General features: G+C 41.4%; 1 protein-coding gene across 1 annotated transcript in view; it reads left to right on the forward strand.

The window, feature by feature from the left end:
* The first annotated feature begins 10,009 nt into the window (after window positions 1-10,009).
* Window positions 10,010-17,005, forward strand: part of RGS7 (regulator of G protein signaling 7) — a 480,171-nt gene continuing 473,175 nt past the window's right edge. The window contains exons 1-2 of the mRNA XM_055582175.1: window positions 10,010-10,207; window positions 11,430-11,559. Coding sequence (XP_055438150.1) covers window positions 11,482-11,559 — 78 coding nt within the window. The 5' untranslated portion in view covers window positions 10,010-10,207; window positions 11,430-11,481. The remainder of the gene's footprint in view (window positions 10,208-11,429; window positions 11,560-17,005) is intronic.

Genomic DNA, 17,005 nt, shown 5'->3' on the forward strand with positions numbered 1-17,005 from the left:
CTCATTTGCCAGTCTAGAGACCATACCTACAGACGAAATGCAGCTGGTCCGCTTGAGGTTGTGGTGGGCATATGCTCATTTGGTCTTCGTCATCCCCGCTCTTCTCTTCAAATTTTCAAACCCCATCCACTTTCTGATTGCTTAAATCCCAAACTTCCCAGTGTGAGCTGTAAGTGCTTCAAAATCTGGCCCCAGTTTACATACCATCTTCATCTCCATCAAAATCATTCCTTCTATTTGAAACCATCCATATCAAACTTCTTGCTATTCATCAAACATTTGTCTCTATTTATGTAATTCAGCACATGTCATTCCACCCAACTGAAATGCTGCTGTGCTATTCCTCCCCTTTGACCCTCTGGAAAATTTCTATCACTTTTAGAGACTGATAAAATGTCTTTGACTTTAAATTCTATGCTTTCGTACCACTCTGTCGACACATGCATTGAATACATTACATTATAGTGATTTGCCCATCTCTCTTCTTTTGGACTTTGTTTTGGAAAAGGTCAATTCATCATCATGGACTAGCGTAATGTCTGGTATGTTGTAAAGGACTTAATAAACATGTGTTGAATTCTATTGTAGAAATTTCATATGGGCAGGCTCTAGGTCCCAGCTTGTGTATTTTCTCCCTTATTTTGGGCAAATTGGCTCTATTTTACTATCATCTTTCCTCTACCATGCTTTGTAGGTTCCTGAGGATTTCTTTTCCAAATCTCTCGGTGCCAGTGACCAGAATTTCTCTGACTCTAGAGATAAATTTATTAAGACAACTGAGTGCCAGCTTTTTTCTTCCTTTATCCTGGGAAGGGAAGTTGCCTCTTAGAGGCATTATCACATAATGTAAGAATCATTAGATTTGGAAACTTAAGATTTAAGTCCTGACTCTTACTCTGCTGAGCTGTGTGACCTTGAGAAAGTAAGTGCAAGTAATTGAAGCCCAATTTCTTCATTTGGTTTTTGAGGGTTACCCCTTCCATTAAAAAAATACTTTTTAAAATTTGTTTATTTTTGGCTGCGCTGAGTCTTCATTGCTGTGCCAGCTTTTCTTTAGTTGTGGTGAGCGAGGGCTACTCTTCATCGTAATATGTGGACTTATCGTTGAAGTGGCTTCTCTTCTGTGGAGCACGGGCTCTAGGGTACACAGTCGTTAATAGTTGCCACATGTGGGCTCAGCAGTTGCAGCTTCAGGCTCAATGTTGTGGTGCAAGGGCTTAGTTGCTCTGGGGCGTGTGGGATTTTCCAGGTCTAGAGATTGACCCCATGTCTCCTGCATTGGCAGGTGGATTCTTCACCACTGAGTCACCAGGGAAGCCCCAGTCCCTTGCATTTTTATTATTTTAATATTCTAATCACATCTACTATCATTTCTAATTTGAAGACTGTTCTTGGCTAAGAATTTGGAAACTAAACAGGAAGTGAGTTGCTCTGTGTTTTCCTACCTTCTGAGGCCATGACCCCACTTACCCTTTTCCAACTGCTGGTCTCTGCACCCATGCATCCCAAAACCAGCCCTGTTGAAAGCTGCAGACATGGCCTGTTCTTGCTATGCTTAGCCCTCCTTCGGGGGCTCTGCCTTCTATCTGTCATTATTCCATTCTGATCTTGTCATTTGGTTTTCAGTACTTTCTAGACATCCTACCTTGCCTGTTGGATGAACTGTTTCAATGACTGCAGTTACATCTGCTCCTGGTGTCTGACCAACAGAAATGGGGATCTATTGCTAGGTTTCTGATCTGATCAATATGACTGCTATGAGATTGTCATTCTAAATACTTTATTTACCTTTTAATAAAAAGATTTTCACAGCAAAACAAAGCAGATAATATGAGTTTTGTTTTATTGTTAAGGACACTGAGGCTTAGAATGGTCAAGTCACCCACGTGACATAGATTTTAAGCAGAGGAGTCAGTTAAAACTCAAGCATTCTCATGCCCTCTCTAGTCCTGTTCCAACATGCCAAAAGGGCAGGAACAAAGTTGCAACATTTCTGTATTCCTTCCCAAACTTTATACAGCATCTCACTCATAATATGTGCTCAACTAATTTAACAGTGTATATAGCATTTTAAAATTGTGTCATTTTGAAAGTAATCTATATCAGAAATTAAACATTTTAACAAGAAGGAGGGTTATGATATGATTTCTTTTGTGTGATGATTCCTACTTATCCTGAGTGAAAGTTATAGGATTTATGCTATGTTAAGCCACGCTAAGTAGTTCAAAATGGAGTCACAGTGGTCAATGTGCTTTCATATTAGTTGATTTGACATGTCTGCTGTAAGAGTTCAAGTGTCTTTGAGTAATAGACTAACAGTGCTAATTTAGATAAGCGATTTACTAGGCAAATTAGGATTTATGTCACTGGAACTGGAAGAGCAACCAATAGAGACAAGATCCCCTGGGATGTTACTGTTACGCCTACTGACAGACTTCTTAAAATGAGACCATAGAGCTGAGTAATTGTAAGGCTCTTTACTGGAGGACCCAACTCTGAGCTGGTGAGAGTTGTTCCAGGGATACCGCTGGGGGCTCCCTCAGAGCTTCAGATGACTTTCCACTCATACTGTCGCTTGCAGTGAGCCTTGCTGCTGAACTTGAGACTCCTTCTGCCCAGGCTTCTCCTTGGGGCTTTTCATTACCCCTTCCCATCTCCCCATGTTGACTAACTCATGTTGTGCAATTATTCTGTGCCATATACCTAGTGACTTGTGCATTGAATTGGGTACAATTCATATGTCTCTAATTCTGCGACACTTACCTGGCTTCATGGCTGGACCCTAATAAACAAGGAGAGAGGAATGTACTCCTGATAAGGACAAATTTTAGCTTAAACTTTTTTTTTTTTTAATGCCAACCCTCTGACATTGGTATGGGAGTTCTAATTAGCAAGAAGATACCCATAAAATAGACAAAAGAATGGTAAACATGGGGAATAATTCATTAATGAGAGTATTGTGCCATAAATAATTGAGAATTGACTACAAAGAAGAAAGTATTTCTTAAAAATCTGTTATTTGGGAGAAGATTTCTTAAACTGCTTTGTGTTTTTCACTCTGCCTATATCAATCTCAAATCAATTATCCCTTAAAATGCCAATGTAATATTCTGAACAGTTTAATCCATTTAACATGTCCTCATCTTTATCCTTGCCCCTGTGTCACTTACAGTTTCTTCACACAATAAAAGCCTCGAATTAATAAAGTGCTTTCTTCTAGAAATTCAAAATGCTTTCTCCATGTTACTGTTTAATTAATTCTCAAAGCATTTCTCTGTGGAGTGGGAGTGGAGTGGGAAGAGGAATTTTCTTTTCCTTTATGACACAGGAAACAGGTTTGAAGAGCAAATCATTTCTATATACTGTGAAACTTGATGTTATTTCAGTTTTGTTCAAACTCATAGACCATGGTCTTCTAGCACACCTAGTCTTTCAAACAGAATCATGTTCATGGATTTATTCACTCAATAAATCATGGAATAATTACTGGGTGCTCACTATATGTCAGGCTTCCCTGGTAGCTCAGTGGTAAAGAATCTCCTGCCAAGCAAGATCTCTGGGTTGGAAAGTTCCCCTGCAGAAGGAAATGGCAACCCACTCCAGTATTCTTGCCTGGGAAATCCCATGGATATTCCATGGGGTTTCAAAAGACTCGAACAAGACTTAGCAACTAAACAACAACACCACGATATCCTGTTCTAGACCCTGGGGATATAATGAACAGGAGAGGAAAAATGCCTAACCTCACAGAACTTAAATTCTTTCAGAGGGAGAGAGACAACAAACTCGTCAATTGCACTGTAAGTTCTCTACGACTGGACAAAGGGATACATTATCACACCTTACAATTTAATTTGTTTGAGAAAAATATCTCAAAATATAGGGTTCATGAGGAAAAAGATAAGTGATTTTGAGTGATGATAGCTAAGAATCACATATTTACATGGTTTTGGAAAGATACAGAAAAACATCTTAGAGTAACCATGTTGTTTTGGTGCTTGCAACATAAAAAGTCATTACACGGGCCAGAAATACAACATGAACATATTAAAGCCTCATGTTATAAGATCCAGATGGACTTTGAGGGATAATCTAGTCTAATTCCCTAAGTATACATATGCAAAATGTGAGTCTTAGAAATGTTGAGATGATGGACATGATTTTGTTTCCAGCACCCTGTTACAAAAATTATGAATTGCCTAATGAGGCTTAATAATAACAGTAGAAGAAATAGTGAAATGTGCTGTTCCTTGAATCTTCCTCCTTGATATTTACCTTGCAAGGGTAAGTGGTCAGAAGAATTCTTGAGGCATAAACACAGAGAGAGAGAGGTATAAGTCAGGTACATGGAGGGATGACAGAGAGATGAGAGATGAGACAGACAATAGAATGAAAGGCGTCTTGGTGGGAAACCCCTGATTTTTTTGAACTCATATTGTTGCTGGAGGCGTTTTTGCACATTATTTTCCACAGGACTTTGGAGACACACACAGGCATATTTGAATCCAATTTCTAATACAAGGTATATGACCACGGTCAGGTTTCCTAACTTGAACCCGTTCCTTTACATAGCTTGTGGGATAAATTTTGTCAGAAATTCTAAAAACTGTTGAGAAGGAATATAGATACAAATGGTTTCTATATATAAATATAGATATGGTAGGAATCCAGTAAATTTTAGCCTTATTACAGTAATTTTCCTAACGTGTTTCAGAACCTCTTGTGCCTTACTGGAAACCCTTTCCCTCTCATCATCTCTACATGGAGATATGCTCTCAGTCCGTGACGAGTTCAGGCTTAATGTCATCCGATTTCCTTCAGTCAGTTCACCTCCCCTCGATCATCCAGTTTTGCACTTTCACATAGTTATTGGTTTCAGGGTTTTATCTCCCTAACTTGGATTTCTTGTAGAATAGTGAACAGCACTAGAAAGACTTAGATTTGAACTCTGCCAGCCACTCAGTTTGAATTTGAGCAAACTCCAGGAGATAGTGAAGGACATGGAAGCCTGGCATGCTGCAGTCCATGGGGTTACAAAGAGTCGGACATGACTTAGTGACGGAACAACGAACAACAATAACAAGCCACTCAGGGAAATAGAACCAGTATGAGTATAATGGAATAAGAGGTGTACTACAGGAACAATAGTTTATACAATTGTGATGGAAGCTGGGGAAGCTACTTTCTAGAAGGAGCAACTGAAATATCTGAGAAAAGTCATTACCAGACCCTCTGAAGCCATTTTGTGAGTGGGTAAGTTGAAGCTTACTTGCTGAAGCTTATCCCTTCCCAGGGATAGCTGGGAAGCCAGACATAGCCAGGTACTGGAAGGTACCTGAGGGAGCTGGTAGAAAGTCAGTGGAAAGCTGTGGTCTTTGCATGGCTATTGCTCCTTTAGGTCCACATTCAGGCTTTTGATATGTGCATGGGGTGACTGTTGCTCATAAGGGTTGGGAATTAGGAATATCTGAATGTGAAGTGAGAGCTAGACATGCTAGAACATTCTGGGACTCTGAGTGTCTCACTGTAGTCACACTACAAAGTCCTTCGGAGAAGAATAAGTGTTATCTCACTCTATTTTCCTACTTTTGCACAAATTCCTCCTTTGGCAAATTCCACTCACATGCATACAGAGAAGGCAATCCTGAAAAATGTAGTTTTAGCTCAGCAAACTGGCACAGTACAAATCAACACAGCCACTTATTGGTTATGTAGGTTGTATCCAGCAGTTTATGTAAGCTTTCTAATCCTCCCCTTCTCCACTGGTATATCAGTGTAAGAGAGATGACAATTATAACCACTGTCTCATGTGGCGCTAGTGGTAAAGAACCTGCCTGCCAATGCAGGAAACGTAAAGAGAGATGGGTTCCATCCCTGGGTTTGGAAGATGCCCTGGAGGAGGGCATGGCAATCCACTCCAGTATTCTTTGCCTGGAGAATCCCATGGACAGAGGAGCCTGGAGGGCTACAGTCCATAGGGTCACACAGAGCTGGACATGACTGAAGCGACTTGGCGTGCATGCATGCATGCAGGGTTTTACTAAGGATTAAATGAGATAACCTAAACACTGTATTGCTAAATACAAAAATTACTTATCATATTATTATTATAAGATGCATCAATTCATTTAGTTAACGTGCATCTACTGTGTGCCAGAAACTGTACTATGCCTGGGATGTTACACAGCAGTGAGATAAACAGACAGTATCCCGCCTATCATGAAGATGATCAGACACCAATTAGACATTCAAATAGAGATGTTAAGATGGCAGTTGACAGACTGGATTTCAGAGCATGACTCTACATGAAAGGAATACATTTGGGAGTTATTAGTATTTAGGAAGCATTTAAAGGTCTGAGTCTGATTTATCTCACCTAGGGAGTACTCATAAAATGAGAGAAGTAGAGGCGCAAAGATTGGGATATGAGGCATTTTAAAATTTAGAGGCGAAAAAGATAAAGAGGAACAAGCAATAAGGCTGAGAAACAGCAACCAGTAATGCAGAAAAGAAATAAAAAGGGGTAGAGGAAATGAGAGAAATAGGTGAGGGAGATTAAGAGGTACTTACTTTCCATTTAGAGTAGTATGGTGGTTTAGTTGTGTCCGACTCTTGCCATGCCATGGACTGTAGCCTACCAGGCTCCTCTGTCTATGGGATTCTCCAGGCAAGAACACTGGAGTGGGGTGCTATTTCCTTCTCCAGGGGATGTCACGGGTATAAAATGTACAGTGTGGGACATGTAGTCAATAATTATTTAATATCTTCATATGGTGAGAAATAGTGACTAGTCTGACTGTGGTGATCATTTTGAAATGTATAGAAATATTGAATCACTATGTTGCAACAGGAACTACACAGCCTTGTAGATCAGTTATACCTCAGAAACAAACTAGCACACGGACACATTCAAAGAAAAACAGATCAGATTTGTGGTTACCAGATGTTGGGGGTGGGGAAAGGGAAGCAGATGAAGGTAGCCTAAATGTACAAATTTCAGCCACAAGATAAATAAGTACTAGAAAGGTAATGTACAACAGGGTAAATATAATTAACACTACTGTACGTGGTATATGAAAGTTGTTAAGAGAGTAAATCCTAAGAGCTTTCACCACAAGGAAAAAATTTTTTTTCTTCCCCTTTGCATCTATGCGATAATAGATGTTCATTCACTAAGTTCACTGTGGTAATCATTTTACAATGTACGGAAATAAAATCATTATGGTGTACACCTTAAGCCTATATAGTGCTGTATGTCAATTATGTCTTAATAAAACTAGAAAAAAAAAGAAATAACAGCCAGTGGTACCCTGATAACCAAATGTAGAAAGTTCTTGAGAAAGTGAGAGGCATAAACTTTAACTTATAAGTCGATTCACATATTGAGAAGTGACCATTGATATAGTAACAAGGAGATTATTGTCAGAATAGAATGGGTTCAAGGCAGAATGAGGGAAGAGGAAGTTTTTGGTGTAAAAGCAGAAAAATAGGACAAGAGTAAGTGGGAAGTGTGACAAGGGAGAGTTTACACATGCCTATATCTGTATCTATGTATAGATGCCTTATGTATATATCTTATGTGAGATAGTCTACATATAGATATTGACATATAATGGGTAGATATATGGATGGGTATATTTTATACTCTATGCATACATCTGGTGCATATTTCACACCTCATTCATAAAATATAAAATGTTAGCTCTATTCTGTTAGTTTGCTGATTGATGGGAATGTTCCGTCAGTGCTAAGCTTGGGTGAGACCCCACTTTTGGGATAAAATCTCTATCTTAGGATGTGAGGGAGAAAGACTGCTTCTTTCAGGCAGTCCTCCTTAACACAGTATTAACCAGAGACATATTAATACATCTTTTGTTACCAGAACTTTATTGACCAGAGACGTATTAATATCTCTTACATAACAAATCGCCAGCCACAGGTGTTAGTTTCTGCAAATATCCTACAGTCAATAATGAGTTAAGAGAAAAATGTTCAAACTGAGTTCAGTTCAGTTCAGTCACTCAGTCATGTCCGACACTTTGTGACCCCATGAATCGCAGCACGCCAGGCCTCCCTGTCCATCACCAACTCCCGGAGTCAACACAAACCCATGTTCTTCGAGTTGGTGATGTCATCCAACCATCTCATCATCTGTCGTCCCCTTTTCCTCCTGCCCTCAATCTTTCCCAGCATCAGGGTCTGTTCAAATGAGTCAGCTCTTCACATCAGGTGGCCACAGTATTGGAGTTTCAGCTTCAACATCAGTCCCTCCAATGAACACCCAGGACTGATCTCCTTAAAGATGGACTGGTTGGATCTCCTTGTAGTCCAGGGGACTCTGAAGAGTCTTCTCCAATATCACAGTTCAAAAGCATCAATTCTTCGGCGCTCAGCCTTCTTTGTAGTCCAACTCACACATCCATACGTGACCACTGGAAAAACCATAGCCTTGACTAGACAGACCTTGGTTGGCAAAGTAATGTCTTTGCTTTTTAATATGCTGTCTAGGTTGGTCATAACTTTCTTTCCAAGGAGCAAGCATCTTTTAATTTCATGGCTGCAATCACCATCTGCAGTGATTTTGGAGCCCAGAAAAATAAAGTCAGCCACTGTGTCCACTGTTTCCCCATCTATTTGCCATGAAGTGAATATGCCCAATTACTCTTTCCAAACTTATTAATCCAATTCATCACAACCTCCCGGAATTGACTAAACGAATGGCAAGAGAGAGGGGCTGAAGGGAACAAGGCAGGTTTTGGCTACAGTAAGAAAGTTAAGCACATATTTAGAGAGGAAGTTGAAAAAGTGACAATTTTGCTGGAAAAGATCACAATTTCCAGAGCACACTATGGAAAGATTTGGGAACTAGGGAAAAGAGGGAGATGGTCAGACTAGGGTGTGTGTAACATAGTTTGGGCTAGGAATATCTGTCCTGTATTATTCAGAAAAGAGGGTAGGTTGAAAAAATACATGTTCCCTGGTTAAAACCTGACAGGAGCTAGGCGGGACTGAGGAAATGCACTTGAGGACACCGCCCTGGGTTTACTTTGATGGGCTCTCCTGACCAGTTGTAACTTCCATTCTTATCTAGGATGTTAGGAAGAGGCTAGCTTGATTATTTTCTGTTTCTCCCCAACACCTGGCCCAGCTGTGGAAGGAAACCTTCAGATATTTTTAACTTCACGACCCTGCCCCTGAAAGCCAGACACACAACTTTCTTTACTATAATTGGGACAAAAGTGATTTTTCTTCTTAATGTCACTCTAATCCTTACAGAAGAACTAATGACAGCCACCTGAAGAATAATTATGGGGGAATCATCACCCCACGCTCATTCTTTGAAAACTGCTGGAGGGTGAGAGTTAAGTGGGTGACAGGTCCTCTGAGCATCTCCTGTCTAAAAGAGAAACCAGATATTGCAACTATACCTTTATTGTAACAGGTGGCAAGATGTGCACTTCGAGTTGGCAGTCTCCAAATCGTTTTCCATTTCTCTAACTTAGGAGGAAGCTGTGAAATTTGCAGGCAAACGGGCTGAATGACTCATTCGATCCTGGACATTTCCTTCACTCCCAGATGTCTCAATATCCCTCTACTCCCGTTTTTAAAGCATAACGATAATCAGTCATCTGCTACCCTCGCAGTGTCGGCGTAGTCACCGGGCACGTGACCAAAGTGGCCCGCCGCAAGGGGCTACCTCCATTCCTGCATGCCTTCATCCATCCATCCACCCACCCACCCATCGCCCTTTCTGTTCTCCGGCTTAACACTCCCATCTCCGGGCCTTCAGCGGCGCGCACACCGGCGAGCCGGGTGTGCAAGGGCCCGGGTTGCATGCGCTTGGGGGCAGGGCGCCACTTTCCCTGCCCGAGAAGGCGGGGCGGCGGAGGAGACGGGGCAGCGAGGCCGCGCGGAGCCGAGCCCCCCGAACCCCGCCCGGCTCCCCTCCCCGAGCCGGCACCTAGGGACGCCGGGTCCCACGTGACAGTCCCCTCCTCCCTCCCCAGTCGCGCGCACGGGCCGGGCGTCTCGGTCCCGCGCGCGCTCGTGGTCCGGGAGCCCGGGAGCCAAGCGAAGGAGGGAGCGGTGGAGCGCGGGCCGTCAGAGCCCTGTGCCCGCGCGGAGGTGATGAAGCTGGCCGCGCGCTGACACCGCCGCACCCAGCCGCCGGGAAGCAGGCGCCTCGGGCCGCGACCTTGAGGAGGAGGTACGAGGCTGGGCACGGCGATGGGTGTGGGCTGGGGTGGAGGCGGAGGTCGGAGGCGGTGCCCCGGAGCCCCGCGCCCGGGTCCGCGGGGCTGACACCGCCGCCGGCCCGGCTCCAGTGCGCGGCTCGGGCTCGCCTGCCATTTGCTGCCGCCGCAGGCGAGCCGGGCTTGCTTGTTTTCCCCTCTCTCTCTGCCTTGTCGCTCCGAGGCTTCCGCAGTTGGCGCTGCTCACGGTGACCCAGGTAATTGCCTGAAGGGCCGACCTCCCACCTGGTCTTGTTGCTAGGACACCTTCTGTGCCTTCTGGCCGGGGTTGGTTAGGGTTACGCCGCGACTTCCGAAGCCGAGTTGGGCCGAGGGGAGAGGCAGCAGTGGCCGGGCAGTGCAGGCAGGTGAAAGTCGAGGAAGCTGCCTTGACTCTGTGCGGGAGACCTAGGGGAATGAAGAGGAAACACATGACTGGAGAATGGCCCAGGAATGGGCCTCTGATGCGCTTGCATGCGGGGAAACTAGACAGACACCTGGGAGAAAGTGCTGCCACAGGGTGTTGCCTTTTTAACCATTCGCGGAGGGAGGGGGGAAACACCATCCGGTGGGGATGCAAGTATTGGGAGAGAAGAGAACTCTGTAGGATGGAAATGGTAACCGTGTTTTTTTTTTTTTTTTTCTTTTTTCCAGTGAGCCTCAAACACTTTTAAAAATGAGTATCCAGAAAATCAAGTCAATTAAAACCCTAGTCAAATGACAATTTTAACTAAAAGATTGTCATTTCTTACAATTTCCTGGGAGTACTGTAGGTGTACATTTTTTTTTTAATCTATTTCTGTGCTACTTTCTACAAGCCAGCCCCAGCATGTAAGCATGCTCCAATGTTGAATGGGGGAGATGAATCAAGAGTCAACCTGCTTGGATAGTTAGGGAGTTTGGGATGGTCATGTACACACTGCTGTATTTAAAATAGATAACCAACAAGGACCTATTGTACAGTACACGGAACTCTGCTCAATGTTATGTGCCTGCCTGGATGGGAGGGGTACTTGGGGGAGAACGGATACATGTATATATATGACTGAAGAGCTTCACTGTTCACCTGTAAGTACCACAACATGGTTAATCGGCTGTACTCCCATACAAAGTAAAAAGTTTAAAGTTTGGAAAAATAAGAGTCAACCTTCTTAAGTATTACCATTAAGAACTCACTGAAGTCTCTGTCTCTTGCAGGGTAGACTGACAATTCCTGTATCTGAGAGTGGACCACCGGGTGTGTGGTGCCATGGCCCAGGGGAATAATTATGGACAGACCAGCAATGGGGTGGCAGATGAATCACCCAACATGCTGGTGTACAGAAAGGTAAGGATTTCTTCACTTTCCTGGAAAAAGGGAAACTTCTGGCTTCTTTGAATTTTTCTTTCCCCCCTCAGATCAGAGTATCTATCAATTTTGTGACCTTAAAAATTCTCCAAATCCTTGATGACTGCATACTATACTTGAGGATGAGCTGACATTCTCAAGTAATGCATATGTATAGAGACATAGTGAAGTTCATGAGGCTACTGATACTCCGTTCTCACACTTTCTCTGTGGATCCTACATGGATGAATCTGCAGTCAGCAGCAGCAGCAGCAAATTTGGACATCCCACATATTTTGTTTGTCACATACAGGATTTTATAGTATCTGTAATAGTTTTTAAAAGCTTTTTCTAATACTCTTCCTAAGCTTTTGGGTTGTAATGATCATACAGATGTATAACATTTTAGAAATGAATGAAGACTACATTGCATTCCTGGGGCAAGAGTGAATGTGGCTATGTATGTATGGGTGATTTAATAACTTTGCTTCTAACTAAATAATTCCAGTTTCTTTTTTTTAATCTTAGCTTAAGGTATTTTTTACTTTGTGTTATTTTTATAATTTTACTTATGGGTATTTATGTTCTAGTGCCATATGCCCATTAAATAAATCTTTATATTTTAGAAGCTTTTTTTTCCTCCAAACTGATCTGACAGCTTTATGCATTTTATAACGATGCTGTCAACACCAAATTTCTAGATATTGAGCCACCATAATAAAGATGTATTTGAATATTGTATGTGCTTCAGAGTGGTTGCTTAGGTAAATTCTTTCTGGTTAGAATCAATAATCTTACTAAAATTAAGGAAGCAGCATTCTTCATTTAAATTCTGGTACAGAAGTTACTGCCTTTTCTGAGGGATTATTTTTCTTTAGCATATTATTTGTAGTGCTTATTGGGGTAGGATTTCTTTAGTTAACACTAGCAGAGGTAAAAAGGAAATTGGGCCTGGAAACCAAGAAAACTGTTAAAGATTTTAATTAGTGTGAGCCCATTGAAGAGTCTAGGATGAGTTTACTAGAGGATCAGAACTGGTTATGGGGAAAGATGAAATGCTTTCCACCTTGACCTGTACTAAATCCAGACTTTCCTTCATTGTGGCCCAATGTCATTAACAGGTGCTGATGATACGTGTTTGCGGAAATCTTGTTATTGTTTCTATGTGAATATGCATGGATATCCTGACGGTGCTAATCTTGTAGACTATAGGACGTTGTGTACCTGTGAATGCAGGGGTGTGTGTGTGTGTGTGTGTGTGTGACAGCACAGTAAAACTTTTTCTTCACAGGGAACAAAATTGCCTATTTTAGTCTTAAAGCATCCCTGCTGGATAAATCAAGGAAATAATCCCCTTGAGCTTAATTATTACTATTCTATTCCTATACTGATTGAAATTATTGGGTATTTGCCCATTCTATATAAATTCAGTTAGGAGAAGACCTATTTTGGGGCAAGTTATGTATTTCTAAAGAGGTTGTAATATTCCTTATTTTTTTGTATGACTTCGAAAATTGTAATATGAAAGATATGAGAATTGTAAATTCTATCTTGTAGGTTTGTGCAGTGTTGAGAGTTGGACTTTTGTAAAATTACTAAGTTAGCTATTTTTGTTAGGTCAAACACTGTTATTCTCCATTTCCCTATAAATGATCCGAGGCTAAATTGATTGGACACCTAACAGTTAATCTTGATTAGAAATAAACAATATGATATCAATCTGTGTGTCTCATTTAGTCAGTTATTATGAGAATAAGTGAAAACTGAGGCTAGGAGTTTTATAGATAGTTATTGGATTATTTAGTGTACCTAAGGTTCGTACTGCTAATTTTGAAACACTAAGTTGTTGTTTAGTATCAAACTGTCATTATGGTTACTTAAAAGTGAACAGGCTATGATGACTTCATAGCCTGGGGAGAGAATGTAATTCTTTTTCATTCTTTTAAGCCTTGCTGTTCTGTTGTGTAAGCTTGGAACTGCTTGTGCTACTTCTTTTGCCCTCCTTTGTTTAGGGTAGTGACACATATAATTAATTTCTAGAAAAGATTTCCCTGAGAAATCCTTATTAGAAAAATGTAACTCCAGTAAATTTTACTCATAATGCTTAATTATGGGTTGCTTGTCTATCCTTTTATTTTCTGAATGTATATATTTTTTGTTTTTGTTTGTGACACAAATAATAATATTAATATATAAATACCAGATAATTTATATAAAGAAACACAACGGTCTTGGTTATCATTTGCTGGTTACCAAGTCTCATGGTCTGCCTCTGTAGGCAGATATACATCATGACATCATGTGACCATTTAACTTCTGTTTTTTTGTATCTTATGTGGGCTTTGACATTAAATATCTTCTCAGTAGCGACAAAATTTTAATGTGAAGAACAGCAGAGTAGTTGGAGGAGGGTTGTAGGTTAACTTCATGTATTAGAATATTTCAACTGGTGGACTTGCATAAAAGAATAAGTGACATGTTACAAATCCTAAATCAAAGGTAAGGGAAGAATTTAAACCTCACAGTGCCTTGCTTAGTATCAGTGAGGAGAATGCTTGGAGAAATTGCTGTTTTATTGATTTATGCCAATTTTCCACTTCTGGTTAATTGTGGAAACATAACATTTAAAGTGGGCTCTGAACTAGAAGTGTTCATGGTGTTCTCACTATTTCCCCTCCCTGCAAGCCTCCCAGGATTCAGATGGCTTATACCTACTAAAGATATGCATGCACTAATTCCGTGTTCTCTTGGTAAGTTATGTATGAGGTTTAGGAATGTTCTCATGTGGGATAGGAAACAGTGAATGGTTGTCAAAGTGGAATACACAAAAAAGCTGGGGTTTGTGAATTTCTTGTGTTGGTCTGATGCCCCTCCACCATGATTGCCCTCATACGGATTATTGTGGTTCCTGCAAATAATGGGAACATTCCAGGAATCTTTTTTTCCATGGAGAATTCCTTTGTGATATTATGGGGAAAATGTACAATGGGTAGAACTATGATCTTCCAGGTAGAGTGAGTGATACCTTTGTAAAAGCTGCAGGCATTACTAACACTGTTACTGACCAGGGTTCTTGGACTCCTTAATCAATAGAAATTGATAAGATTCCAGATGAGAAATTCAGGCAAGATTTTATTGGCTTTAAGGCTTTATTGCTTACTTCCCGAGGTGGAGCAAGGTAGCCCATTAAATGGGATGAGGGTAAGGATGAACGTGTGGTTTGGACTGGACAGATGCCTTGGGTGGTCTGCCAGCCCCCTTGGTGGGGCTGTGTGCAGGGATCATGCACAGTACCCGGGATGCCTCAGAAGTGGCAGCTGGGTTTTTGGTCTTTTTGTATCTTGTTCATAATTTGCCAACTGCATATGTACGCAGTTATTTTTAGTGTCTTACAGTTTCTTTATATTCTGTTGCTTGAGATGAGCAGATGAGGAGATGTGCAGGTCCAAGCATTACAACAAAGGGTCCCAGGTCCCAGGCCCAGCCGGTCTCAACACTGCTTCACAATCAGGGTTGGTACCTGCAAATCAGTCTCGGATATTTGCTGGTACCTTTTTGACTTAATATGAGGACTCTTTGTAGGCTTTGTTTGATAGCAGAGGTACATTAAAAAAAATCATATGGACAAAATATTATCCTTAGCAATTTTTCAATTTATAATGTTGCTTTTTCCACAGGCAAGTTGATGAAACTAGAGTGGTTATGTCATTTTATATATATGAAAACATTAAAAATGTATAAAATGTGAGGCTTAACCACTTTTAGTAGTGGGGCTTCCTAAGTTCCCTTTGGTAGGCCTTAACTAGAATGGAATAGAAATAAATCAACTTCCTGAAGAAGAGACCCACCTAGCTCCAACTCACCCTGGATTCAGACTAGCTTCTTGAAATGTATGTAGAGGTGACAACTCACATGTCAAACACTGCTCTCTTTCTTGGTCTTCTCATTCCTGGGGGTGGTACTGGCTGTGAAGGATTGCTGAGCTAGAACCCGAGATTATAGGGAGACACATTCTAAATTTGGTGTCTGGCCAGTATGCTGCCCACTAGACAGCATACATCACTTTTCATCCAGAAGCTGACATTCCTGCGCTTGAAAAACAAAATATCTAGGGCACCTTGTGGGCCAGTATTTCAAATTGGCTGGCATGCTGGCTTCATACTAGCAGGAATGTTCAGAATGACCAATAATTTCTGGTGTTATTGCAACAACCATTTATGCTCCAGCTGTCAGAAAAGAAAAGGAAAATATTTTCCTCATTCACTGTTTTAGTGGAATGAACACATCTTTTGGAAAGAGCAAATGTATAAAGTTCACTATGCCTCTCGCCTCCGCAAGCACCCTGACCTTTTCCCTCACCCATTCTCTCTTCCCTTCTTCTCTCTTTGTTGTCCATCTAGTCACTCTCTTTCCATTTGTTTCTTCCTTTTAATTTTTCTTTTAAAAAAAGACCTAAGGGTGAAGATATAATTTTCCCTAAGATGCTGCTCATTTTAATTGTGAAACAGAAAGTTATGTTTTGGAGGTGAGAGCAGGTACCAGCCTTGTTTTGACTACCTCTTAGGCACAGACACTCAGATGGGTGCTTTTAAACTTGGTATCATATTGTGGTTGTGGCAAAGGGTTAGTCTTGAAGGACTCAATTCAGTTCAATCGCTCAGTTGTGTCTGAGTCTATGTGACCCCATGGACTGCAGCACGCTAGGCTTCCCTGTCCATCACCAACTCCCAGGGCTTGCTCAAACTCATGTTGGTTGAGTTGGTGATGCCATCCAACCATCTCATCTTCTGTCATCCCCTTCTCCTCCTGCCTTCAATCTTTCCCAGCATCAGGGTCTTTTCCAATGAGTCAGTTCTTAGCATCGGTGGCCAAAGTACTGCAGCTTCAGCTTCAGTGTCAGTCCTTCCAGTGAATATTCAGGACTGATTTCCTTTAGGATTGCCTCGTTTGATCTCCTTGCAGTCCAAAGGACTCTCAAGAGTCTTCTCCAACACCACAGTTCAAAAGCATCAATTCTTTGGTGCTCAGCTTTCTTTATACGTGACTATTGGAAAAACCATAGCTTTGGTTAGATGGACCTTTGCTGGCAGTGTCTCTGTTTTTTAATATGCTGTCTAGGTTGGTTATAATTTTTCTTCCAAGGAGCAAGCGTTTTATAATTTCATGGCTGTAGTCACCATTTGCAGTGATTTTGGAGTGCAAGAAAATAAAGTCTGCCACTGTTTCCATTGTTTCCCCATCTATTTGCCATGAAATAATGGGACTAGATGCCATGATCTTCGTTTTTTGAATACTGAGTTTTAAGCCAGCTTTTTCACTCTCTTCTTTCATTTTCATCAAGAGGCTCTTCCTCTTCGCTTTCTGCCATACGGGTGGTGTCATCTGCATATCTGAGGTTATATTGACATTTCTCCCAGCAATCTTGATTCCAGCGTGTGCTTTATCC

The sequence above is a fragment of the Bubalus kerabau genome, chromosome 5, assembly GCF_029407905.1.
Source record: "Bubalus kerabau isolate K-KA32 ecotype Philippines breed swamp buffalo chromosome 5, PCC_UOA_SB_1v2, whole genome shotgun sequence".
NCBI classification, from domain to species: Eukaryota; Metazoa; Chordata; class Mammalia; order Artiodactyla; family Bovidae; genus Bubalus; species Bubalus kerabau.